Source organism: Pleurodeles waltl, chromosome 3_1, assembly GCF_031143425.1.
Source record: "Pleurodeles waltl isolate 20211129_DDA chromosome 3_1, aPleWal1.hap1.20221129, whole genome shotgun sequence".
NCBI lineage: Eukaryota > Metazoa > Chordata > Amphibia > Caudata > Salamandridae > Pleurodeles > Pleurodeles waltl.
The window spans coordinates 923,425,015-923,452,648 of NC_090440.1; the positions used below are offsets into that span (position 1 = coordinate 923,425,015).

At 47.5% G+C, this 27,634-nt stretch overlaps 1 protein-coding gene across 4 annotated transcripts in view; it reads left to right on the forward strand.

The window, feature by feature from the left end:
• HNRNPR (heterogeneous nuclear ribonucleoprotein R) overlaps positions 1-27,634 on the forward strand; it is a 355,793-nt gene that overhangs the window by 73,272 nt on the left and 254,887 nt on the right. For all 4 annotated transcript variants that reach the window (XM_069223913.1, XM_069223912.1, XM_069223911.1 and 1 more), the window contains 2 exons: positions 16,612-16,730; positions 17,159-17,266. In XM_069223913.1, coding sequence (XP_069080014.1) covers positions 16,612-16,730; positions 17,159-17,266 — 227 coding nt within the window. The remainder of the gene's footprint in view (positions 1-16,611; positions 16,731-17,158; positions 17,267-27,634) is intronic.

The following is a 27,634-nucleotide window of genomic DNA, read 5'->3' on the forward strand; positions in this document are numbered from 1 at the left end:
CTTTGTCACAGCCCAGCAGGGCACTCCAGCTTAGTGGAGTTGCCCGCCCCCTCCAGCCACGGCCCCCACTTTTGGCGGCAAGGCTGGAGGGAACAAAGAAAGCAACAAGGAGGAGTCACTGGCCAGTCAGGACAGCCCCTAAGGTGTCCTGAGCTGAGGTGACTCTGACCTTTAGAAATCCTCCATCTTGCAGATGGAGGATTCCCCCAATAGGGTTAGGATTGTGACCCCCTCCCCTTGGGAGGAGGCACAAAGAGGGTGTACCCACCCTCAGGGCTAGTAGCCATTGGCTACTAACCCCCCAGACCTAAACACGCCCTTAAATTTAGTATTTAAGGGCTACCCTGAACCCTAGAAGATTAGATTCCTGCAACTACAAGAAGAAGGACTGCCTAGCTGAAAAACCCCTGCAGAGGAAGACCAGAAGACGACAACTGCCTTGGCTCCAGAAACTCACCGGCCTGTCTCCTGCCTTCCAAAGATCCTGCTCCAGCGACGCCTTCCAAAGGGACCAGCGACCTCGACATCCTCTGAGGACTGCCCCTGCTTCGAAAAGACAAGAAACTCCCGAGGACAGCGGACCTGCTCCAAGAAAGGCTGCAACTTTGTTTCCAGCAGCTTTAAAGAACCCTGCAAGCTCCCCGCAAAAGGCGTGAGACTTGCAACACTGCACCCGGCGACCCCGACTCGGCTGGTGGCGATCCAACACCTCAGGAGGGACCCCAGGACTACTCTAAGACTGTGAGTACAAAAACCTGTCCCCCCTGAGCCCCCACAGCGTCGCCTGCAGAGGGAATCCCGAGGCTTCCCCTGACCGCGACTCTTTGAATCCTAAGTCCCGACACCTGGGAGAGACCCTGCACCCGCAGCCCCCAGGACCTGAAGGACCGGACTTTCACTGGAGGAGTGACCCCCAGGAGTCCCTCTCCCTTGCCCAAGTGGAGGTTTCCCCGAGGAACCCCCCCCTTGCCTGCCTGCAGCGCTGAAGAGATCCCTAGATCTCCCATTGACTTCCATTACAAACCCGACGCTTGTTTCTACACTGCACCCGGCCGCCCCCGCGCTGCTGAGGGTGAAATTTCTGTGTGGACTTGTGTCCCCCCCGGTGCCCTACAAAACCCCCCTGGTCTGCCCTCCGAAGACGCGGGTACTTACCTGCAAGCAGACCGGAACCGGGGCACCCCCTTCTCTCCATTCTAGCCTATGTGTTTTGGGCACCACTTTGAACTCTGCACCTGACCGGCCCTGAGCTGCTGGTGTGGTGACTTTGGGGTTGCTCTGAACCCCCAACGGTGGGCTACCTTGGACCAAGAACTGAACCCTGTAAGTGTCTTACTTACCTGGTAAAACTAACAAATACTTACCTCCCCTAGGAACTGTGAAAATTGCACTAAGTGTCCACTTTTAAAACAGCTATTTGTGAATAACTTGAAAAGTATACATGCAATTTTGATGATTTGAAGTTCCTAAAGTACTTACCTGCAATACCTTTCGAATGAGATATTACATGTAGAATTTGAACCTGTGGTTCTTAAAATAAACTAAGAAAAGATATTTTTCTATATAAAAACCTATTGGCTGGATTTGTCTCTGAGTGTGTGTACCTCATTTATTGTCTTGTGTATGTACAACAAATGCTTAACACTACTCCTTGGATAAGCCTACTGCTCGACCACACTACCACAAAATAGAGCATTAGTATTATCTATTTTTACCACTATTTTACCTCTAAGGGGAACCCTTGGACTCTGTGCATGCTATTCCTTACTTTGAAATAGCACATACAGAGCCAACTTCCTACATTGGTGGATCAGCGGTGGGGTACAAGACTTTGCATTTGCTGGACTACTCAGCCAATACCTGATCACACGACAAATTCCAAAATTGTCATTAGAAATTGATTTTTGCAATTTGAAAAATTTTCTAAATTCTTAAAAGACCTGCTAGGGCCTTGTGTTAGATCCTGTTTAGCATTTCTTTTAGAGTTTAAAAGTTTGTAAAAGTTTGAATTAGATTCTAGAACCAGTTTTAGTTTCTTAAAAAGTATTCCAACTTTTAGAAGCATAATGTCTAGCACAGATGTGAATGTGGTGGAACTCGACACCACACCTTACCTCCATCTACAGATGAGAGAGCTAAGGTCACTCTGTAAACTAAAGAAAATAGCAATGGGCCCCAAACCTACCAAAGTACAGCTCCAGGAGCTTTTGGCAGAGTTTGAAAAGGCCAACCCCTCTGAGGATGGCAACTCAGAGGATGAAGATAGTGACTTGGAGGGAAATTCCCCCCCTCCAGTCCTACTTAGGGAGAGCAGGGCTTCTCAAGCCCTGACTCCACAAATAATAGTCAGAGATGCTGGTTCCCTCACAGGAGGGACCAACAACTCTGAAATCACTGAGGATAACTCCAGTGAAGAGGACATCCAGTTAGCCAGGATGGCCAAAAGATTGGCTTTGGAAAGACAGATCCTAGCCATAGAGAGGGAAAGACAAGAGATGGGCCTAGGACCCATCAATGGTGGCAGCAACATAAATAGGGTCAGAGATTCTCCTGACATGTTGAAAATCCCCAAAGGGATTGTAACTAAATATGAAGATGGTGATGACATCACCAAATGGTTCACAGCTTTTGAGAGGGCTTGTGTAACCAGAAAAGTGAACAGATCTCACTGGGGTGCTCTCCTTTGGGAAATGTTCACAGGAAAGTGTAGGGATAGACTCCTCACACTCTCTGGACAAGATGCAGAATCTTATGACCTCATGAAGGGTACCCTGATTGAGGGCTTTGGATTCTCCACTGAGGAGTACAGGATTAGGTTCAGGGGGGCTCAAAAATCCTCGAGCCAGACCTGGGTTGACTTTGTTGACTACTCAGTGAAAACACTAGATGGTTGGATTCAAGGCAGTGGTGTAAGTAATTATGATGGGCTGTACAATTTATTTGTGAAAGAACACCTGTTAAGTAATTGTTTCAATGATAAACTGCATCAGCATCTGGTAGACCTAGGACCAATTTCTCCCCAAGAATTGGGAAAGAAGGCGGACCATTGGGTCAAGACAAGGGTGTCCAAGACTTCAACAGGGGGTGACCAAAAGAAAGGGGTCACGAAGACTCCCCAGCAGAAGGGTGATGAGACAACCAAAACTAAAAATAGTAAAGAGTCTTCCACAGGCCCCCAAAAACCTGCACAGGAGGGTGGGCCCAGAGCCTCTTCACAAAACAATGGGTACAAGGGTAAAAACTTTGATCCCAAAAAGGCCTGGTGTCATAGCTGTAAACAGCATGGACACCAAACTGGAGACAAGGCCTGTCCCAAGAAAGGTTCCACTCCAAACTCCCATCCAGGTAACACTGGTATGGCTAGTCTCCAAGTGGGATCAACAGTGTGCCCAGAGCAAATCAGGGTCCACACTGAAGCTACTCTAGTTTCTGAGGGTGGGGTGGATTTAGCCACACTAGCTGTCTGGCCGCCTAACATGCAAAAATACAGACAGCAACTCTTGATTAATGGGACTAGAATAGAGGGCCTGAGGGATACAGGTGCCAGTGTCACCATGGTGACAGAGAAACTGGTTTCCCCTGGCCAATACCTGACTGGAAAAACTTACACAGTCACCAACGCTGACAATCAGAGAAAAGTACATCCCATGGCAATGGTTACTTTAGAATGGGGAGGGGTCAATGGCCTGAAGCAGGTGGTGGTCTCCTCAAATATCCCAGTGGACTGTCTGCTTGGAAATGACCTGGAGTCCTCAGCATGGGCTGAGGTAGAGCTAAAAACCCATGCAGCAATGCTGGGTATCCCTGAACTGGTGTGTGTGAAAACAAGAGCACAATGCAAGGCACAGGGTGAAAAAGTAGAGCTGGAGTCTGGAAAAATGGCCCAGCCTACCAAGAGAACAGGAAAGTCAGTTGGGAAACCAACTGCAACACAGCAAAAGAAAGGGAACCTCTCTTCTCAGGAAGAAGTTCTGCCCTCTGAGGGAACTGAGCCTTTGGAGCTTGAACCTTATCAGGTTGAGCTCTTAGGCCCAGGGGGACCCTCAAGGGAGGAGCTGTGTAAGGGACAAGAAACCTGTCCCTCTCTTGAAGGCCTTAGGCAGCAAGCTGCTGAAGAGTCCAAAGGCAAGAAAAATGGAACACATAGGGTCTATTGGGAAGATGGGCTCCTGTACACTGAGGCCAGAGACCCCAAACCTGGTGCCACTAGGAGAGTGGTAGTGCCTCAGCTGTTCAGAGAGTTCATCCTAACATTGGCCCATGACATTCCCCTTGCTGGACATTTGGGACAAACCAAGACGTGGGAGAGGTTAGTCAACCACTTCTACTGGCCCAATATGTCCAACATGGTTAAGGAGTTTTGCCTCTCCTGCCCCACCTGTCAAACCAGTGGTAAGACAGGTGGGCATCCAAAGGCCCCCCTCATTCCACTTCCTGTGGTGGGGGTGCCCTTTGAAAGAGTGGGTGTGGACATAGTTGGTCCACTGGAACCTCCCACAGCCTCAGGAAATATGTATATCCTGGTAGTAGTGGATCATGCTACCAGGTATCCTGAAGCTATTCCCCTTAGGTCGACTACTGCCCCTGCAGTAGCCAAGGCCCTCATTGGTATCTTTACCAGAGTGGGTTTCCCTAAGGAGGTGGTGTCTGACAGAGGTACCAACTTCATGTCAGCATACCTAAAGCACATGTGGAATGAGTGTGGAGTGACTTATAAATTCACTACACCTTACCATCCACAAACTAATGGCTTAGTTGAGAGATTCAACAAGACATTAAAGGGCATGATCATGGGGCTCCCAGAAAAACTCAAAAGGAGATGGGATGTCCTCCTGCCATGTCTGCTTTTCGCTTACAGGGAGGTACCACAGAAGGGAGTAGGGTTCTCACCCTTTGAACTTCTGTTTGGTCATCCTGTAAGGGGACCACTTGCCCTTGTTAAAGAAGGCTGGGAGAGACCTCTCCATGAGCCTAAACAGGACATAGTGGACTATGTACTTGGCCTTCGCTCTAGAATGGCAGAGTACATGGAAAAGGCAACCAAAAACCTTGAGGCCAGCCAACAACTCCAGAAGTTTTGGTATGACCAAAAGGCTGCACTGGTTGAGTTCCAACCAGGGCAGAAAGTCTGGGTTCTGGAGCCTGTGGCTCCCAGGGCACTCCAGGACAAATGGAGTGGCCCTTACCCAGTGCTAGAGAGGAAGAGTCAGGTCACCTACCTGGTGGACCTGGGCACAAGCAGGAGCCCCAAGAGGGTGATCCATGTGAACCGCCTTAAGCTCTTCCATGACAGGGCTGATGTGAATCTGTTAATGGTAACAGATGAGGATCAGGAGGCAGAGAGTGAACCTCTCCCTGATCTTCTGTCATCAGACCCAAAAGATGGCACAGTAGATGGAGTGATCTACTCAGACACCCTCTCTGGCCAACAGCAGGCTGATTGTAGGAGAGTCCTACAACAGTTTCCTGAGCTTTTCTCCCTAACCCCTGGTCAGACACACCTATGTACCCATGATGTGGACACAGGAGACAGCATGCCTGTCAAGAACAAAATCTTCAGACAGTCTGACCATGTTAAGGAAAGCATCAAGATGGAAGTCCACAAGATGCTGGAATTGGGAGTGATTGAGCGCTCTGACAGCCCCTGGGCTAGCCCAGTGGTCTTAGTCCCCAAACCTCACACCAAAGATGGAAAGAAAGAGATGAGGTTTTGTGTGGACTACAGAGGGCTCAACTCTGTCACCAAGACAGATGCCCATCCAATTCCAAGAGCTGATGAGCTCATTGATAAGTTAGGTGCTGCCAAATTTCTAAGTACCTTTGACTTGACAGCAGGGTACTGGCAAATAAAAATGGCGCCTGGAGCAAAAGAAAAGACAGCATTCTCCACACCTGATGGGCATTATCAGTTTACTGTTATGCCCTTTGGTTTAAAGAATGCCCCTGCCACCTTCCAAAGGTTGGTGAATCAAGTCCTTGCTGGCTTGGAGTCCTTTAGCACAGCTTATCTTGATGATATTGCTGTCTTTAGCTCCACCTGGCAGGATCACCTGGTCCACCTGAAGAAGGTTTTGAAGGCTCTGCAATCTGCAGGCCTCTCTATCAAGGCATCCAAATGCCAGATAGGGCAGGGAACTGTGGTTTACTTGGGCCACCTTGTAGGTGGAGGCCAAGTTCAGCCACTCCAACCCAAGATCCAGACCATTCTGGACTGGGTAGCTCCAAAAACCCAGACTCAAGTCAGGGCATTCCTTGGCTTGACTGGGTACTACAGGAGGTTTGTGAAGGGATATGGATCCATTGTGACAGCCCTCACTGAGCTCACCTCCAAGAAAATGCCCAAGAAAGTGAACTGGACTGTGGACTGCCAACAGGCCTTTGACACCCTGAAACAGGCAATGTGCTCAGCACCAGTTCTCAAAGCTCCAGATTATTCTAAGCAGTTCATTGTGCAGACTGATGCCTCTGAACATGGGATAGGGGCAGTTTTGTCCCAAACAAATGATGATGGCCTTGACCAGCCTGTTGCTTTCATTAGCAGGAGGTTACTCCCCAGGGAGCAGCGTTGGAGTGCCATTGAGAGGGAGGCCTTTGCTGTGGTTTGGTCCCTGAAGAAGCTGAGACCATACCTCTTTGGGACTCACTTCCTAGTTCAAACCGACCACAGACCTCTCAAATGGCTGATGCAAATGAAAGGTGAAAATCCTAAACTGTTGAGGTGGTCCATCTCCCTACAGGGAATGGACTTTATAGTGGAACACAGACCTGGGACTGCCCATGCCAATGCAGATGGCCTTTCCAGGTTCTTCCACTTAGAAAATGAAGACTCTCTTGGGAAAGGTTAGTCTCATCCTCTTTCGTTTGGGGGGGGGTTGTGTAAGGAAATGCCTCCTTGGCATGGTTGCCCCCTGACTTTTTGCCTTTGCTGATGCTATGTTTACAATTGAAAGTGTGCTGAGGCCTGCTAACCAGGCCCCAGCACCAGTGTTCTTTCCCTAACCTGCACTTTTGTATCCACAATTGGCAGACCCTGGCATCCAGATAAGTCCCTTGTAACTGGTACTTCTAGTACCAAGGGCCCTGATGCCAAGGAAGGTCTCTAAGGGATGCAGCATGTCTTATGCCACCCTGGAGACCTCTCACTCAGCACAGACACACTGCTTGCCAGCTTGTGTGTGCTAGTGAGGACCAAACGAGTAAGTCGACATGGCACTCCCCTCAGGGTGCCATGCCAGCCTCTCACTGCCTATGCAGTATAGGTAAGACACCCCTCTAGCAGGCCTTACAGCCCTAAGGCAGGGTGCACTATACCATAGGTGAGGGTACCAGTGCATGAGCATGGTACCCCTACAGTGTCTAAACAAAACCTTAGACATTGTAAGTGCAGGGTAGCCATAAGAGTATATGGTCTGGGAGTCTGTCAAACACGAACTCCACAGCACCATAATGGCTACACTGAAAACTGGGAAGTTTGGTATCAAACTTCTCAGCACAATAAATGCACACTGATGCCAGTGTACATTTTATTGTAAAATACACCACAGAGGGCACCTTAGAGGTGCCCCCTGAAACTTAACCGACTGTCTGTGTAGGCTGACTAGTTCCAGCAGCCTGCCACACCAGAGACATGTTGCTGGCCCCATGGGGAGAGTGCCTTTGTCACTCTGAGGCCAGTAACAAAGCCTGCACTGGGTGGAGATGCTAACACCTCCCCCAGGCAGGAGCTGTGACACCTGGCGGTGAGCCTCAAAGGCTCACCCCTTTGTCACAGCCCAGCAGGGCACTCCAGCTTAGTGGAGTTGCCCGCCCCCTCCAGCCACGGCCCCCACTTTTGGCGGCAAGGCTGGAGGGAACAAAGAAAGCAACAAGGAGGAGTCACTGGCCAGTCAGGACAGCCCCTAAGGTGTCCTGAGCTGAGGTGACTCTGACCTTTAGAAATCCTCCATCTTGCAGATGGAGGATTCCCCCAATAGGGTTAGGATTGTGACCCCCTCCCCTTGGGAGGAGGCACAAAGAGGGTGTACCCACCCTCAGGGCTAGTAGCCATTGGCTACTAACCCCCCAGACCTAAACACGCCCTTAAATTTAGTATTTAAGGGCTACCCTGAACCCTAGAAGATTAGATTCCTGCAACTACAAGAAGAAGGACTGCCTAGCTGAAAAACCCCTGCAGAGGAAGACCAGAAGACGACAACTGCCTTGGCTCCAGAAACTCACCGGCCTGTCTCCTGCCTTCCAAAGATCCTGCTCCAGCGACGCCTTCCAAAGGGACCAGCGACCTCGACATCCTCTGAGGACTGCCCCTGCTTCGAAAAGACAAGAAACTCCCGAGGACAGCGGACCTGCTCCAAGAAAGGCTGCAACTTTGTTTCCAGCAGCTTTAAAGAACCCTGCAAGCTCCCCGCAAAAGGCGTGAGACTTGCAACACTGCACCCGGCGACCCCGACTCGGCTGGTGGCGATCCAACACCTCAGGAGGGACCCCAGGACTACTCTAAGACTGTGAGTACAAAAACCTGTCCCCCCTGAGCCCCCACAGCGTCGCCTGCAGAGGGAATCCCGAGGCTTCCCCTGACCGCGACTCTTTGAATCCTAAGTCCCGACACCTGGGAGAGACCCTGCACCCGCAGCCCCCAGGACCTGAAGGACCGGACTTTCACTGGAGGAGTGACCCCCAGGAGTCCCTCTCCCTTGCCCAAGTGGAGGTTTCCCCGAGGAACCCCCCCCTTGCCTGCCTGCAGCGCTGAAGAGATCCCTAGATCTCCCATTGACTTCCATTACAAACCCGACGCTTGTTTCTACACTGCACCCGGCCGCCCCCGCGCTGCTGAGGGTGAAATTTCTGTGTGGACTTGTGTCCCCCCCGGTGCCCTACAAAACCCCCCTGGTCTGCCCTCCGAAGACGCGGGTACTTACCTGCAAGCAGACCGGAACCGGGGCACCCCCTTCTCTCCATTCTAGCCTATGTGTTTTGGGCACCACTTTGAACTCTGCACCTGACCGGCCCTGAGCTGCTGGTGTGGTGACTTTGGGGTTGCTCTGAACCCCCAACGGTGGGCTACCTTGGACCAAGAACTGAACCCTGTAAGTGTCTTACTTACCTGGTAAAACTAACAAATACTTACCTCCCCTAGGAACTGTGAAAATTGCACTAAGTGTCCACTTTTAAAACAGCTATTTGTGAATAACTTGAAAAGTATACATGCAATTTTGATGATTTGAAGTTCCTAAAGTACTTACCTGCAATACCTTTCGAATGAGATATTACATGTAGAATTTGAACCTGTGGTTCTTAAAATAAACTAAGAAAAGATATTTTTCTATATAAAAACCTATTGGCTGGATTTGTCTCTGAGTGTGTGTACCTCATTTATTGTCTTGTGTATGTACAACAAATGCTTAACACTACTCCTTGGATAAGCCTACTGCTCGACCACACTACCACAAAATAGAGCATTAGTATTATCTATTTTTACCACTATTTTACCTCTAAGGGGAACCCTTGGACTCTGTGCATGCTATTCCTTACTTTGAAATAGCACATACAGAGCCAACTTCCTACAATGAGAGTCTCAAGAGTTGCATGTGTTTTCCAGCTGTCTCCCTTGTGTACTTTTCTCTCCCTACTGTTTCTCCGTCACCTATATGCTTCTCGCTTTTTTTGCCTCTTTGCTGCTTTTTTTATTAGTTTTTGCCGAGCTGCATGATAAAAACGTACATGAAGCAGAAATAGTAACAAGAAACGAGCATAGACAGAAAAGGACACCTACAGATTCAGCCCCACCCACCCCTCACCTACCTACTGGTAAAAAGGACACAGGACAATGTAAGTAAAGCAATTGCAAGATTCACTCCCGCCAGCCCCCACCCGATCCCATGAGCATATAAATTATGTAATTCATGTTTTGTCACATGGCGCATACAGGTTCTAACTCAGTCCCTTTGTAGTCCGTCCATGCCTGACAAATCTTGGGAGTCCTTCTGTGGACAGCATTGAGCCCCTGTACACAGCCACCTCCTGTACCATTCACTGATCATTTTCCCAGGCAGGACGTTACCCCACGCCAAATCCTGTCATGTGCCGGGCAGCTCCACAGCGTATGTAAGAATGTTCCCTCGGCCGCATTGCAGAAGAGACATGCCAGGGAGGTAATCACTCCCACCCGCCATAGAAGATGTGTGAAGTACACCCTTTGAAGGTATTTGAACTGGATCAACTTGAGATGGGCTGCAATGGCTGCTGTCTAAGGCGCCCCCAGGGACTCATTCTAGTCCTCATTTTCTAGGACCCCAACATCTGTATCCCACGCCCACTGGAAAGTGAAAAAGGAGTCAGGACGATGGGAGATAACTGGTAAATGTTTAGTAATCTTCTGGTCTTCCAGATAACCCATAAGCAGTTTACCCTCTAAGGGATTCTCTGGGAGATCTGCAGGGCTGTGATATAGTGGGAGTCAGTGCATGGCAGAGCTGGATGTATTGATGAAACTGCCTGCCGTGGAGCTGGTATTTCTCCTGCAGAGACTGAAAGAATTGGAGGACAGTCCCACACATCACATCGCCGAGGGTGGAGAAGCAATCAGATCACATTTCCGATAGCCCTCTAGAGTGGTGACCTTGAACAGTAGCCTCCCCCGCCAGAGCAGCATCCACCCTGTTAGTCTCCCTCCCCCACCCAATTTGTCCGAATATTTCCTTTAACTAACAACCACTCTTGTCGCGTGGGGGGTGAAGGGAGGTGAAAGGGGGGGGGGGGGGGGAGGGTGAGAGAGCATAGTCGGATGCATAGGTGGAATTGATCTGGAGATCGTACCACCAATCGTTAATGACCAACAAATGGGAAGTATGTTGAGTGAAAACATTTGCTCAGGGCAATGCAGGGAATTTCACCTCCCCAAAGAAAACTGCTGAGAATAGAATTCAGTTTATGGAACCACTGTTGAACGTTGTATAGGAAATACTGCAACTGGTAAGAGACTGGGCAGTGTCACCATTTTAAAAATTGCAGATTTGTCTGTGAGGGACAACGGGTAATGTTGACCACGCCCATATATCTTCCTTGAAACAAGCCAATCTTGGGTCCCGATAGCACTGCCACACCAATGCTTCATCTCAGGTTGGGTATAGACCGAAATATTTAAGCCTGCGTGAGGCAATCCCGCCACCTGAGGCTCAGAGGGCAGCTGCCTACCGGTAACACAGATTTATTAATGTAGAGGCCAGAGGTTTCCCCCAAAACGCAAATAATCTGTACGATGGGAGGTCCCGAATGTTTGGAATGTGTGAGGAAGAGGAGAACATCAGCCAGTCAGTCAGCCAGCCTATTGTATAGACACTGACTATTATGCCAGGTAGCTTGGCGAGGCATAAATACCACCTGGTGAGGGTGTACCAAATTTGGAATTATAGGGACCAGCCGATTGACCACCACTTTTAACAAAATTTTCATTTCTAGGTTCAAGAGGGAAATTGGGTGGTAAGAAGAGTGTCTCTGCTGGCTAGCAGGACTTTGGGAAGACCACAGTCTCCATGGGTCTCTAATCAGGCTGTAAAGTGGAGCCCTCTCCCACGGAGTGGAATACCCTCAATATATGATTACAGGGCTTAGGCATATGTGCCTTGAAAAATTCACATGGAAACCTGTTAGGCCCTGGGGGCTTCCTGGAGCACAACACCTCCAGGGCTAACGAAAGCTCCTCCCCAGAGAGCCCAATCTCCAGATCGTCAGTCTGTAGACAATATTTTTAGGGGAAGGGCCCATACAAAGTATGCATGGGGTCGGTGAGAAGGTCACCAGACACTTACTTACCCATTAGTAATTGTGGCTCTGGGTCACCTACCCCATCCCCACCCTCCCCCTCCAGGGTCTGCTGGTATTGTTGTTGTACCTGGTCCGAATCCTCTACGCACCTCCCGTACACTGTCCCCACGCCTCTAGGCCTCCAGAGTCAGGATCTGGGACTCCAGGCCTATCACGACTTGTGCTCGGGGCACCAGTCCCCCGTAGTATAGCTAATGCCTGCACCCCACAGTGTAGGTTTTAAGGCCTCCCACAGCATCGCTGGGGATGTTATTAAACCAGTGGATCCCCACACCCAACATATGTTTTACTTCCCCAGTTAAATACCTATCGCCTACAGAGTCCCCTTTTCTGACTGTCCCCGTAATGGGGTATCTCATTGGAACAGCAGAGGTATTCACATCAAAATGAAGGCATAGGCATAAATATATAAGCCCTATGCTGTTTTCTAGTAAGAATTGTACTATTCTTCTTTGTATCCTCATTGAGCTGACATGTCCATCCAAAACAAGTTGCGGAATGGTTGGATGTTACGGCTGAAGAGGCACAAATGAACCTCTTAAAATGTTGATCTTGGACTAGTCCTGAAGTTTTACTCAGGTGTAAAGATCTCCATCTATTTTCTGAAACGTCTATATTACAGACTTTCTTAAAATACCTATAGCAGCCACCTTAACTTTCCTTCCTTCTGATGCCACCTTTTATTTAAATTCAGTAGATTGCTTTTGAATTTCCATCATATTTTAGCATTTCGTTTAAAGGCCTACATCGGTAATGAGGTAAATATGCAGAGAAACCCAAGGGGGAGTCCCTTTGAGTAGTTTCATACAGACTTGGTTTTTGAACTGCTTTGTAGACAGATTTCTTCCCTGCGTAAGTTACCATGAATTGGTATATGGTTAAAGCCTAGGGTTACCGTCTAAACAGTAAATTAAACAATTCAAAGAATATTTTTCTGTATTGCTCTTTGAGAAGCTTTCAGTTTCCGCTCCACAGTCGTCCCCAGAGAGGGGGAGAAAATGCTTCTTATAAATTAGTTAGGAAGTAGTCAGTTACTAGAACTTTCTGTATTGTCTCTTGCAGTTTCCTTTACCAATTCCTGACTGCCACAAATCAGTGTGCCTCATCCTTCATGTATTTGGTCTTAGGCGGGGTGGGCAGAGAAATTAGCCGTAAGGGCAGTTTGACAGCTCTAAGCCACTTAGTTATTAAACCAGATGCAGAGGCGGTTAATCTTTTATGAATTTTCTTTACAAATGTTCCACTTCAGTAGATCACAAAATAGTGTATTGGGATAATTCTGTTCCCTCTTCTACTGATCACCAGCTCTTCACAGCGATGTGCTGAATATCAGATCACTTGGTCTTTTAATATGTAGCTCAGCTGTTCTAATATATGCCTAATAGGAACATGTACACGTTTTCTGACTCCATCGTGTATACACACATACAGGGCAACGGAAATTGATGTTTTAGTCCTCCTCTTAATAGTTACCATAGCTGTTGTCATTTATTAATCTTGTAAATAAAAACCTGTACATGATTTTCAATTCCTAAATCTATACATGCAAATACACAGGCTTGCTCTGTGAAAGAGTTTACATTTTAGAACAGATTTTAGGTTTATTATTGAGAAACCAAAACTATAACCATGGTGATCTTCATTTTGAACTAACTAGTGACATTTTGAATTAAGTATTCTAAATTCATCTATTTGCATGTTGGAAAATGCGAACAAACAAGAAAAACACGACTGATTTCGAGCAAGCAGTTAATCATCCTGTTAAAATACAAATATGACAGATGGGTAATGAAACCAAACATTCATTGTGGTCTTGAAACTGGTTTTGGTACTTGTAAGGTGAATAGCTTTCAAAAGTGCAGACGGAATTCGAGTAATAATTTGAATTTGCTTTGTTCTAGGTTCCACCTCATAGAATTGTTAAAGTTCTCAAATTCTTTAGCATGAGGCATAACGCGGAGGTATGTGCATAAAGAAACGATCTATACAGCATAGTTTAATTGCAGATGCTTACAAAATCAGCATTTACGTCATCTGTGTTTTCAAACATTGGGCAGATTTAAAGATGAAGATTGGGTGAGCTGGATAAAAGCAGACTTCGTCACACCATCCTAAACACACAAAGGATCCTAAACAACCTTTTTAGCACAAGGTATCTTGAAGCCACTATTTCAACTCCGAGTTCATGTCTGGGATTGGTGCAAGCACTTTAAGCTGGAAGCCCTCCCTTCCTGAAGAAATCTTACTTAGGGATATATATGGCCTCATTGATGGCTTGGCAGGCAAATGATTTCTCGTTCCTCCCATCTGAATTTCATCCACTCTTTGAGCATTCACAGCTTTATTTGAGGTCATTAATTAGAGGTACTCTAAACTCCAGGTTTAAGGAATATTTGCTACATGGATCATCTGATGGGCATGTTTCAAGCTGAGGAAAAACAAAGACAAATTTTGGACATTGTCCATGCTGAAATATAGGATTTTGGTCAATAAATAAATGTCCGATCTGATATCCAAACGAGAAGTGCAGTTTTTGGGGTTTTAGTTTTTGTAACACCTAAATTGCGCCTCCCTTGATAAAAGCTGGGGAAATCAAGGAAGAGGTCAGATTAATGCGGGCAGACTATCAATGAGGAAACTGCATGATAGTGGGTTTTTGACATTGTTCATCTAGTCTATGTTCCTGGACCTTAAAGACTGAAAATCTATAGTTTTCTGAAGTTTCTCATTTCAGTTAAATACTAATAGTCTAGACTTGTTGGAGTGCTGTTTTACAGTGAAGTATCTGGCTCAAGACTTAATTCACTACTGTATCCTACTTGGCAACAGTTTACTACAAAAACCACCTAGAATAAAAACATTAGCAGAGCTGATGAAAGATTTCTTGGATTTTTTTTTCCTGGAAAGATAGGTCCAACTCAAGGTAGAGTATCTTCCAGGTGAAGAGAATTTAATGACATTTCATTGATTCCAGCCAATGGAGGCTAGATCATGAGCACGTTAGGCTTCAAAAACCAAGTAGAAACTATTATGTGGGATTGGTTTATCACGCCTCCGCATGCAAGTTGTGTTTAGCTGGAACCTAAACCCAGAGACCTGAGCAGTGGCTGTTTTCGTGCAAACTTTAAAAATATTAGTCATGCCTTCCCACCATTCAAAATGATCAGCACATGTAAAAAACACAAGTATCCCTTGGTGAGCTTTTAAGTGTGGTTTTCGGTTGTGAAGCTTTTCTTAAATTGTTGTTCTTTAGTATCTGTTAATACTGATAGATTTATTAGACAATCCACATTCTTTGATAAATAAGAGTCTGCACCTCTTCTGCAGAGTATTTTGGGGGAACATTTACCCTCAGTGAGACTTCTGGAGCCAGCTTCATTAAAAATCAAAAACGGTTTCATACCAGTTATATTCAGAGTTAATAGCTAACTGTCTACATTGTCCACGTGGGATTGAGAAAGGGTTTTGATCCTCTGTTGGACGATATAGTCTCTGTATTTATGCTTTTTGCAAAGATAGCTGGTGAATGTAAGTAGGAAAATAAGACTCATTAAGCAGTCTCAGAAGATGCCACTTTAGAGAATTGATTTGTAGATTACTGAAGGATATGCAACATGTTGTTGTGTGTGATATCTTGCAGAGTGTTTGATGTTGGGGCATTGTACTAAAAGATAGGTAATACTGGTAAGTATAATGAACATTCCTGATAGGGTACTGATGTGTTTGCACAAAAGAGTTGATCACAAGAGTTCAGATCTTTATTGAAAATATTATTTCAAGCCCATATTAGGAGATGTCATTGTTAGTTGTGAGTAAGAGCATAATCCTCACCTTCAGTTCTGCCATAAACGTATTTTTTTTTTTTTTTTTTTTTTTTTTTTTTTTTTCTTTCCTAGTTATTTAGGAAAACAGTTTTGTTAAGGGTACTTGTGGCAAAGATTATCCCACTTAGGACATATTTTAGAAGTGGCAGTGATACTTTGGTGTTCACTTTGAAGACCCACTACAAAAGGTTAATATAATGCTTTACCCTCTCTGGTTCAGAGGAAGCCTCTGGATTCAGGAAGAGTCAGAGTGGTGGAGTTGGAACACTTGATAGTCGAGGATTATTCATAGTTGATGCAGAAGATCACTGATAAAGACCATCCATAAAGGAAACCCTTGTTGAAGGTGGAAAGAGACTTTTTATAATTGTGGACTAAAGGCAATTAGATGTAACGGGTCATGTGTTGCTTTGACTGCCTTTCTTCCCCTTTTAGTTCCAGCAAATCCCATTTTGTTAAAAGCTGCTGTAAGTAAATTAAAAAGAAAAGAGTTAATTCACACCACCATGTCCCTAATAGAATAGTGACTTTCCATTCATTGTTGGTAGGGAAATCCGCATACAAATATTCCATTGTTTCTCGCCTGTCTGAGTCCACCTAGTCTTGTTCAGTGCTGTAAATCCTATTTCTTACAACAACTTGATTTGTATGTTCAAGATGAAGCTTCTGAAAAATCAAATTTAAAGTCACCGGAAACCAGGTACACTTTGTCATACAGATTATCCTGTTTTAAGTAAGTGTTTGTGTAAACCATTTGATTCTTGAAGGTTTTGGACTGAATGTTTTAAACTTTGCAACACTTCTGTATTTACAACACTAAACTACAGTGCTTTCTGATTGTATTTTTTAAGTTTTTGTACTGTTTGGCTGTTCCCAGTACACACGTTGTGTGGATCATTGGTTGCCACAGACATTTTTCATTCATAGAATTATTGTAAAATAGAAGCCTTCCTTTTTATTTTTCTAGATTTGGTGACCTTTGAAGACCTTGATGAACGAGCTATAGATGCTCTTAGGGAGTTTAATGAAGACGGGGCTTTGGCTGTGCTGCAGCAATTTCAAGAAAGTGACTTATCGCATGTGCAGGTATGAATTTTGAAATCTAGGTTTAATAACCTCCTTGTTGTTGGTTCGTTGCCAACCTATTTCCTAGATAACCATCTTTCTTACGGTTAGCATTTAGTTGTTCAAATAGAGTATGAATTAATGTGTTCCTTAATTTCTCCAAACTTACTTTTTTAGTTTTATGTAAAAACACTTAAACAGCAGATTGACAAAACCTCAACAGTTTTGAAAGTTTATTTTTGGATTTATCTTTCAAAATTACTTGTGTCCTTGCTTGTTTTCATGTTCCTTTCCTTTTGAATGAATCACTATTTACACAAAATCTAGTGTTAGATAGTTGGTGCACTGAAAAGTTTTTGATTATTTGGTTCCAACTCATTTTTGTGTTTGTATAGTTGCATACTGAGTTTCTTTTTAATCTTCTTCTTTTTTTTTTTTTAATTTTGCAGAATAAAAGTGCATTTTTATGTGGAGTGATGAAAACCTACAGGCAGCGAGAGAAGCAAGGAAACAAAGTTCAAGACTCCACTAAGGGACCAGATGAATCAAAGATCAAAGTAAGTATATTTGCACGGGTTGTGGCAGATATTTCCTTATAATATTCAGCAACCTGTCGCTGTTTTACATATTTTTAACTTTGTGATTATCTACTTGTCCATGCTAAAAGTGGTGTTAATTTTCTTCCAAAATATTTTAAACGAATGCACTAAAAGTGGTTAGCCAGTCTCTTAAACACAAGAATGTTTGTGGCAAAAAGTAAAATAAACCACTGGGGGAGGTGGTAGGTAAGAGAGTTCTCAACTGTGCTGCCCTTCCTGCTTGTATCCTAAATCACAAGGGGGTGTAGTAATTATTATATCTACAAACTATTCACATTTCCTGAGTGTCAGCAAATGTTTTAAGACTGGAAACTTCACCTTTAGCCCTCTGATGCTTTTTTTTATAAAGAACTTTTTATTGATTTTTAGAAGAAACAGAAAGGAAAACACAATGCAAATACAATATAAATAGCCTAGCACCATCCGTCTAAATACGTCATTTGTCTCATTTGTCCCAGTGGTCCCCGCGGGTTCTACAAACATTAAGTATCTGTGCTCATATAGCGCAGGGTCATTAGCCCTCTGCGTTGCAGTATTTGAAAGAGATCTTCTTAATGATTACATAACATGGGCACGGTTCCCCAAACACTGGGGAGTTACGGCTCCGAACAGCACTTCCTCTTCCCCCCCGGTGAACTCCTGATTTAGAAGAGATGTTTTCCGGTTAGTCCAGCTGTTGCAGGTAGGTTAGGTGACCAGCGCACTCCCCCATTTCCCCCAACTCTATTGTACTTGTTTGGGCACCCCCTCGCTTCGTATACAAGTTTTTCGCATCGTGCACACCAGTCTACTCCTCGTCTCCATTTGGTGAGGGCCGGTGCTTTTTCGGCTTTCCACTCTGTCATGATGTCCCTTTTTGCCACCAGGCACGCCACTCCTAAAAAGATTCGGTTTGCCCTATTCAGCCCTGTCTCTCCCATGGCCCCTAGCAAAAGCGGTATGGGGGACATCTCTACCGTTGATTGTAATACCTCTGAGATCTCCCCCACGATCGTCCTCCAATATGACTCTATAGTTGGGCAAGCCCAGACCATGTGAAAGTCAGCTTCTGGGTGTGAGCATTGAGGGCATTTATCTGTGGGCCGGAGACCTGCCCGGAAGAGTCTCTTGGGGGTAAGGTAGGCTGCGTGTAGGTAAAGGGTCTGTAGCAATTGAAATCGTGAGGTTATGGTCATTGACCGAGGGGCCATTAATGCCTCCCTCCAATCTATATCTTCTATGGGGCCTGTCCACCCCTTCTATTTTTGACGGAGTCCCTCGAGGGGGGGAGAGGTATTAGTGAGGATAGAGCGGTATATCTGGGAGATTCCCACTTTACTCAGTGTAGGAAGTTGGCTCTGTATGTGCTATTTCAAAGTAAGGAATAGCATGCACAGAGTCCAAGGGTTCCCCTTAGAGGTAAAATAGTGGTAAAAAGAGATAATACTAATGCTCTATTTTGTGGTAGTGTGGTCGAGCAGTAGGCTTATCCAAGGAGTAGTGTTAAGCATTTGTTGTACATACACATAGACAATAAATGAGGTACACACACTCGGACAAATCCAGCCAATAGGTTTTGTTATAGAAAAATATCTTTTCTTAGTTTATTTTAAGAACCACAGGTTCAAATTTAACATGTAATATCTTGTTTGAAAGGTATTGCAGGTAAGTACATTAGTGTAGGAAGTTGGCTCTGTATGTGCTATTTCAAAGTAAGGAATAGCATGCACAGAGTCCAAGGGTTCCCCTTAGAGGTAAAATAGTGGTAAAAAGAGATAATACTAATGCTCTATTTTGTGGTAGTGTGGTCGAGCAGTAGGCTTATCCAAGGAGTAGTGTTAAGCATTTGTTGTACATACACATAGACAATAAATGAGGTACACACACTCAGAGACAAATCCAGCCAATAGGTTTTGTATAGAAAAATATCTTTTCTTAGTTTATTTTAAGAACCACAGGTTCAAATTCTACATGTAATATCTCATTCGAAAGGTATTGCAGGTAAGTACTTTAGGAACTTCAAATCATCAAAATTGCATGTATACTTTTCAAGTTATTCACAAATAGCTGTTTTAAAAGTGGACACTTAGTGCAATTTTCACAGTTCCTAGGGGAGGTAAGTATTTGTTAGGTTAACCAGGTAAGTAAGACACTTACAGGGCTTAGTTCTTGGTCCAAGGTAGCCCACCGTTGGGGGTTCAGAGCAACCCCAAAGTCACCACACCAGCAGCTCAGGGCCGGTCAGGTGCAGAGTTCAAAGTGGTGCCCAAAACACATAGGCTAGAATGGAGAGAAGGGGGTGCCCCGGTTCCGGTCTGCTTGCAGGTAAGTACCCGCGTCTTCGGAGGGCAGACCAGGGGGGTTTTGTAGGGCACCGGGGGGGACACAAGTCCACACAGAAATTTCACCCTCAGCAGCGCGGGGGCGGCCGGGTGCAGTGTAGAAACAAGCGTCGGGTTTTCAATGTTAGTCTATGAGAGATCTCGGGATCTCTTCAGCGCTGCAGGCAGGCAAGGGGGGGATTCCTCGGGGAAACCTCCACTTGGGCGAGGGAGAGGGACTCCTGGGGGTCACTTCTCCAGTGAAAGTCCGGTCCTTCAGGTCCTGGGGGCTGCGGGTGCAGGGTCTCTCCCAGGCGTTGGGACTTTAGGTTCAAAGAGTCGCGGTCAGGGGAAGCCTCGGGATTCCCTCTGCAGGCGGCGCTGTGGGGGCTCAGGGGGGACAGGTTTTGGTACTCACAGTATCAGAGTAGTCCTGGGGTCCCTCCTGAGGTGTTGGATCGCCACCAGCCGAGTCGGGGTCGCCGGGTGCAGTGTTGCAAGTCTCACGCTTCTTGCGGGGAGCTTGCAGGGTTCTTTACAGCTGCTGGAAACAAAGTTGCAGCCTTTCTTGGAGCAGGTCCGCTGTCCTCGGGAGTTTCTTGTCTTTTCGAAGCAGGGGCAGTCCTCAGAGGATGTCGAGGTCGCTGGTCCCTTTGGAAGGCGTCGCTGGAGCAGGATCTTTGGAAGGCAGGAGACAGGCCGGTGAGTTTCTGGAGCCAAGGCAGTTGTCGTCTTCTGGTCTTCCTCTGCAGGGGTTTTCAGCTAGGCAGTCCTTCTTCTTGTAGTTGCAGGAATCTAATTTTCTAGGGTTCAGGGTAGCCCTTAAATACTAAATTTAAGGGCGTGTTTAGGTCTGGGGGGTTAGTAGCCAATGGCTACTAGCCCTGAGGGTGGGTACACCCTCTTTGTGCCTCCTCCCAAGGGGAGGGGGTCACAATCCTAACCCTATTGGGGGAATCCTCCATCTGCAAGATGGAGGATTTCTAAAAGTCATAGTCACCTCAGCTCAGGACACCTTAGGGGCTGTCCTGACTGGCCAGTGACTCCTCCTTGTTGCTTTCTTTGTTCCCTCCAGCCTTGCCGCCAAAAGTGGGGGCCGTGGCCGGAGGGGGCGGGCAACTCCACTAAGCTGGAGTGCCCTGCTGGGCTGTGACAAAGGGGTGAGCCTTTGAGGCTCACCGCCAGGTGTCACAGCTCCTGCCTGGGGGAGGTGTTAGCATCTCCACCCAGTGCAGGCTTTGTTACTGGCCTCAGAGTGACAAAGGCACTCTCCCCATGGGGCCAGCAACATGTCTCTGGTGTGGCAGGCTGCTGGAACTAGTCAGCCTACACAGACAGTCGGTTAAGTTTCAGGGGGCACCTCTAAGGTGCCCTCTGTGGTGTATTTTACAATAAAATGTACACTGGCATCAGTGTGCATTTATTGTGCTGAGAAGTTTGATACCAAACTTCCCAGTTTTCAGTGTAGCCATTATGGTGCTGTGGAGTTCGTGTTTGACAGACTCCCAGACCATATACTCTTATGGCTACCCTGCACTTACAATGTCTAAGGTTTTGTTTAGACACTGTAGGGGTACCATGCTCATGCACTGGTACCCTCACCTATGGTATAGTGCACCCTACCTTAGGGCTGTAAGGCCTGCTAGAGGGGTGTCTTACCTATACTGCATAGGCAGTGAGAGGCTGGCATGGCACCCTGAGGGGAGTGCCATGTCGACTTACTCATTTTGTTCTCACTAGCACACCCAGGCTTGTAAGCAGTGTGTCTGTGCTGAGTGAGGGGTCTCTAGGGTGGCATAAGACATGCTGCAGCCCTTAGAGACCTTCCTTGGCATCAGGGCCCTTGGTACTAGAAGTACCAGTTACAAGGGACTTATCTGAATGCCAGGGTGTGCCAATTGTGGAGACAATGGTACATTTTAGGTGAAGGAACACCGGTGCTGGGGCCTGGTTAGCAGGGTCCCAGCACTCTTCTCAGTCAAGTCAGCATCAGTATCAGGCAAAAAGTGGGGGGTAACTGCAACAGGGAGCCATTTCTTTACACATTAGGAACTTTGAATCATTTCAATTGCATGTATACTTTTCAAGTTATTCACAAATAGCTATTTTAAAAGTGGACCCTTAGTGCAATTTTCACAGTTCCTGGGGGAGGTAAGTTTTTGTTAGTTTTACCAGGTAAGTAAGACACTTACAGGGTTCAGTTCTTGGTCCAAGGTAGCCCACCGTTGGGGGTTCAGAGCAACCCCAAAGTTACCACACCAGCAGCTCAGGGCCGGTCAGGTGCAGAGTTCAAAGTGGTGCCCAAAACGCATAGGCTTCAATGGAGAGAAGGGGGTCCCCCGGTTCCAGTCTGCCAGCAGGTAAGTACCCGCGTCTTCGGAGGGCAGACCAGGGGGGTTTTGTAGGGCACCGGGGGGACACAAGCCCACACAGAAATTTCACCCTCAGCGGCGCGGGGGCGGCCGGGTGCAGTGTTAGAACAAGCGTCGGGTTCGCAATGGAAGTCAATGAGAGATCAAGGGATCTCTTCAGCGCTGCAGGCAGGCAAGGGGGGGCTTCCTCGGGGAAACCTCCACTTGGGCAAGGGAGAGGGACTCCTGGGGTCACTTCTGCAGTGAAAGTCCGGTCCTTCAGGTCCTGGGGGCTGCGGGTGCAGGGTCTTTTCCAGGCGTCGGGACTTAGGTTTCAGAGAGTCGCGGTCAGTGGAAGCCTCGGGATTCCCTCTGCAGGCGGCGCTGTGGGGGCTCAGGGGGGACAGGTTTTGGTACTCAGTCGTAGAGTAGTGCGGGGGTCCTCCCTGAGGTGTTGGTTCTCCACCAGCCGAGTCGGGGTCGCCGGGTGCAGTGTTGCAAGTCTCACGCTTCTTGCGGGGAGATTGCAGGGTTCTTTAAAGCTGCTCCTTTGGATAAAGTTGCAGTCTTTTTGGAGCAGGTCCGCTGTCCTCGGGAGTTTCTTGTCGTCGTCGAAGCAGGGCAGTCCTCAGAGGATTCAGAGGTCGCTGGTCCCTTTGGAAGGCGTCGCTGGAGCAGAGTTCTTTGGAAGGCAGGAGACAGGCCGGTGAGTTTCTGAAGCCAAGGCAGTTGTTGTCTTCTGGTCTTCCTCTGCAGGGGTTTTCAGCTAGGCAGTCCTTCTTGTTGTTGCAGGAATCTAATTTCTAGGTTCAGGGAGAGCCCTTAAATACTAAATTTAAGGGCGTGTTTAGGTCTGGGGGGTTAGTAGCCAATGGCTACTACCCCTGAGGGTGAGTACACCCTCTTTGTGCCTCCTCCCAAGGGGAGGGGGTCACATCCCTAATCCTATTGGGGGAATCCTCCATCTGCAAGATGGAGGATTTCTAAAAGTTAGTCACCTCAGCTCAGGACACCTTAGGGGCTGTCCTGACTGGCCAGTGACTCCTCCTTGTTATTCTCATTATTTTCTCCGGCCTTGCCGCCAAAAGTGGGGGCCGGGGCCGGAGGGGGCGGGCAACTCCACTAGCTGGAATGTCCTGCGGTGCTGTGACAAAGGGGTGAGCCTTTGAGGCTCACCGCCAGGTGTTACAGCTCCTGCCTGGGGGAGGTGTTAGCATCTCCACCCAGTGCAGGCTTTGTTACTGGCCTCAGAGTGACAAAGGCACTCTCCCCATGGGGCCAGCAACATGTCTCTAGTGTGGCAGGCTGCTGGAACCAGTCAGCCTACACAGATAGTCGGTTAAGTTTCAGGGGGCACCTCTAAGGTGCCCTCTGTGATGCCAGTGTACATTTTATTGTAAAATACACCAGTGTGCATTTATTGTGCTGAGAAGTTTGATACCAAACTTCCCAGTTTTCAGTGTAGCCATTATGGTGCTGTGGAGTTCGTGTAAAACAGACTCCCAGACCATATACTCTTATGGCTACCCTGCACTTCCAATGTCTAAGGTTTTGCTTAGACACTGTAGGGGCACAGTGCTCATGCACTGGTACCCTCACCTATGGTATAGTGCACCCTGCCTTAGGGCTGTAAGGCCTGCTAGAGGGGTGTCTTACCTATACTGCATAGGCAGTGAGAGGCTGGCATGGCACCCTGAGGGGAGTGCCATGTCGATTTACTCATTTTGTTCTCACTATCACACACAAGCTGGTAAGCAGTGTGTCTGTGCTGAGTGAGGGGTCTCCAGGGTGGCATAAGACATGCTGCAGCCCTTAGAGACCTTCCCTGGCATCAGGGCCCTTGGTACCAGAGGTACCAGTTACAAGGGACTTATCTGGATGCCAGGGTGTGCCAATTGTGGAATCAAAAGTACAGGTTAGGGAAAGAACACTGGTGCTGGGGCCTGGTTAGCAGACCTCAGCACACTTTCAATTCAAAACATAGCATCAGCAAAGGCAAAAAGTCAGGGGGTAACCATGCCAAGGAGGCATTTCCTTACACTCAGGTTTCCCATCATGACTGTAAAGAAATGGCTCCCTGTTGCAGTTACCCCCCACTTTTTGCCTGATACTGATACTGATGCTGACTTGACTGAGAAGTGTGCTGGGACCCTGCTAACCAGGCCCCAGCACCAGTGTTCTTTCACCTAAAATGTACCATTGTTTCCACAATTGGCACAACCCTGGCACCTAGGTAAGTCCCTTGTAACTGGTACCCCTGGTACCAAGGGCCCTGATGCCAGGGAAGGTCTCTAAGGGCTGCAGCATGTCTTATGCCACCCTAGGGACCCCTCACTCAGCACAGACACACTGCTTGCCAGCTTGTGTGTGCTGATGGGGAGAAAATGACTTAAGTCGACATGGCACTCCCCTCAGGGTGCCATGCCAACCTCCCACTGCCTGTGGCATAGGTAAGTCACCCCTCTAGTAGGCCTTACAGCCCTAAGGCAGGGTGCACTATACCATAGGTGAGGGCACCAGTGCATGAGCACTATGCCCCTACAGTGTCTAAGCAAAACCTTAGACATTGTAAGTGCAGGGTAGCCATAAGAGTATATGGGCTGGGAGTCTGTCAAAAACGAACTCCACAGCTCCATAATGGCTACACTGAATACTGGGAAGTTTAGTATCAAACTTCTCAGAATAATAAACCCACACTGATGCCAGTGTTGGATTTATTAAAAAATGCACACAGAGGGCATCTTAGAGATACCCCCTGTATTTTACCCAATTGTTCAGTGCAGGACTGACTGGTCTGTGCCAGCCTGCTGCTGAGAGAAGAGTGTCTGACCTCATGCGGTGAGAGCCTTTGTGCTCTCTGAGGACAGAAACAAAGCCTGCTCTGGGTGGAGGTGCTTCACACCTCCCCCCTGCAGGAACTGTAACACCTAGCAGTGAGCTTCAAAGGCTCAAGCTTCGTGTTACAATGCCCCAGGGCACTCCAGCTAGTGGAGATGCCCGCCTCCTGGACCCAGCCCCCACTTTTGGCGGCAAGTCCAGGAGAGATAATGAGAAAAACAAGGAGGAGTCACTGGCCAGTCAGGACAGCCCCTAAGGTGTCCTGAGCTGAGGTGCCTCTGACTATTAGAAATCCTCCATCTTGAAGAAGGAGGATTCCCCCAATAGGGATAGGAATGTGACCCCCTCCCCTTGGGAGGAGGCACAAAGAGGGTGTACCCACCCTCAGGGCTAGTAGCCATTGGCTACTAACCCCCCAGACCTAAACACGCCCTTAAATTTAGTATTTAAGGGCTTCCCTGAACCTAAGCATTTAGATTCCTGCAACAACAAGAAGGAGGACTGCCTAGCTGAAAACCCCTGCAGAGGAAGACCAGAAGACAACAACTGCCTTGGCTCCAGTAACTCACCGGCCTGTCTCCTGCCTTCCAAAGAACTCTGCTCCAGCGACGCCTTCCACAGGGACCAGCGACCTCTGAATCCTCTGAGGACTGCCCTGCTTCGACGACGACAAGAAACTCCCGAGGACAGCGGACCTGCTCCAAAAAGACTGCAACTTTATCCAAAGGAGCAGCTTTAAAGAACCCTGCAATCTCCCCGCATGAAGCGTGAGACTTGCAACACTGCACCCGGCGACCCCGACTCGGCTGGTGGAGAACCAACACCTCAGGGAGGACCCCCGGACTACTCTACGACTGTGAGTACCAAAACCTGTCCCCCCTGAGTCCCCACAGCGCCGCCTGCAGAGGGAATCCCGAGGCTTCCCCTGACCGCGACTCTCTGAAACCTAAGTCCCGACGCCTGGAAAAGACCCTGCACCCGCAGCCCCCAGGACCTGATGGACCGGACTTTCACTGCAGAAGTGACCCCCAGGAGTCCCTCTCCCTTGCCCAAGTGGAGGTTTCCCCGAGGAAGCCCCCCCTTGCCTGCCTGCAGCGCTGAAGAGATCCCTTGATCTCTCATTGACTTCCATTGTGAACCCGACGCTTGTTCTAACACTGCACCCGGCCGCCCCCGCGCCGCTGAGGGTGAAATTTCTGTGTGGGCTTGTGTCCCCCCCCCCCCCGGTGCCCTACAAAACCCCCCTGGTCTGCCCTCCGAAGACGCGGGTACTTACCTGCTGGCAGACTGGAACCGGGGCACCCCCTTCTCTCCATTGAAGCCTATGCGTTTTGGGGCACCACTTTGAACTCTGCACCTGACCGGCCCTGAGCTGCTGGTGTGGTAACTTTGGGGTTGCTCTGAACCCCCAACGGTGGGCTACCTTGGACCAAGAACTGAACCCTGTAAGTGTCGTACTTACCTGGTAAAACTAACAAAAACTTACCTCCCCCAGGAACTGTGAAAATTGCACTAAGTGTCCACTTTTAAAATAGCTATTTGTGAATAACTTGAAAAGTATACATGCAATTGAAATGATTCAAAGTTCCTAATGTACTTACCTGCAATACCTTTCAAACAAGATATTACATGTTAAATTTGAACCTGTGGTTCTTAAAATAAACTAAGAAAAGATATTTTTCTATACAAAACCTATTGGCTGGATTTGTCTGAGTGTGTGTACCTCATTTATTGTCTGTGTATGTACAACAAATGCTTAACACTACTCCTTGGATAAGCCTACTGCTCGACCACACTACCACAAAATAGAGCATTAGTATTATCTATTTTTACCACTATTTTACCTCTAAGGGGAACCCTTGGACTCTGTGCATGCTATTCCTTACTTTGAAATAGCACATACAGAGCCAACTTCCTACAATGACCTTCGCTTCTAGTGGGCTGTATTCTGGAATGTTGTCCCCTGGTCGCATGTGTACCAGTAGAGTGTGTCTAAGTTGTAGGTATTTGTGAAATTGGGTGTTGTTTAAAGAGTATATTTTCTGAAGGATCGAATGTGTGACCCGCCCCAGATGTCCCAGAGAGTGGCTATCCCAATGTTGTCCCATTTCCGGAACCCTTCCAATGCGGAGACTTCCCTCAGCCATTTCCCTTGCCAAAGAGGGGTCTGTTGAGTTAGGCGAGTCCACCAACCCGAGACCCTTTGGGCCGTACGCCACCCTGTAAGAATCAGTCTAGTCACCTCTGGAATAGTTTGTGGGATCGAACCCCCGTATAGTGCGTTGAAGATCCCATTGTATCCCATTGCTTGAAGTTCTAACTAATCTGTACGCGGGGTCTGTCCAGCCTCCCGACAGCCAACCATTAATCATCAGTAGGTGCATGGCCAAATAATAGAAATAAATGTTGGACATTCCCAGTCCCCCGTCGTGGATATCTCTTTGACATGTAACAAGGGATAGTTTGGGGCGGGAGCCGTGCCATAGGAATTGGCGCGCCGTCGCCTCCACTTCGGTAAACCACTTCCGAGGGACTGGGTGTGGGAAATTCTGTAATTGGTATAAGAATCTGGGGAGTATCATCATTTTGTAAAGCGCTATTCTCCCCAGTGTATTGAGGGGTAAACTCCGCCAGCGTTTTAGATCTTTTCTAGATTTCTTGATGAGTGGGGTAATGTTTAGTTCCCATGTTAATTCGGGCAGCAGGGTTATATGGACACCCAGGTATTTAAAACTATTGCGGCGGCTTGGAATATTTTTTTGCCATTTTATACAGTCTTTAGAGGGATGCAAGGGGACCAACAGGGATTTGCCTGGGTTTAAAGTTAGGCCGGAGGC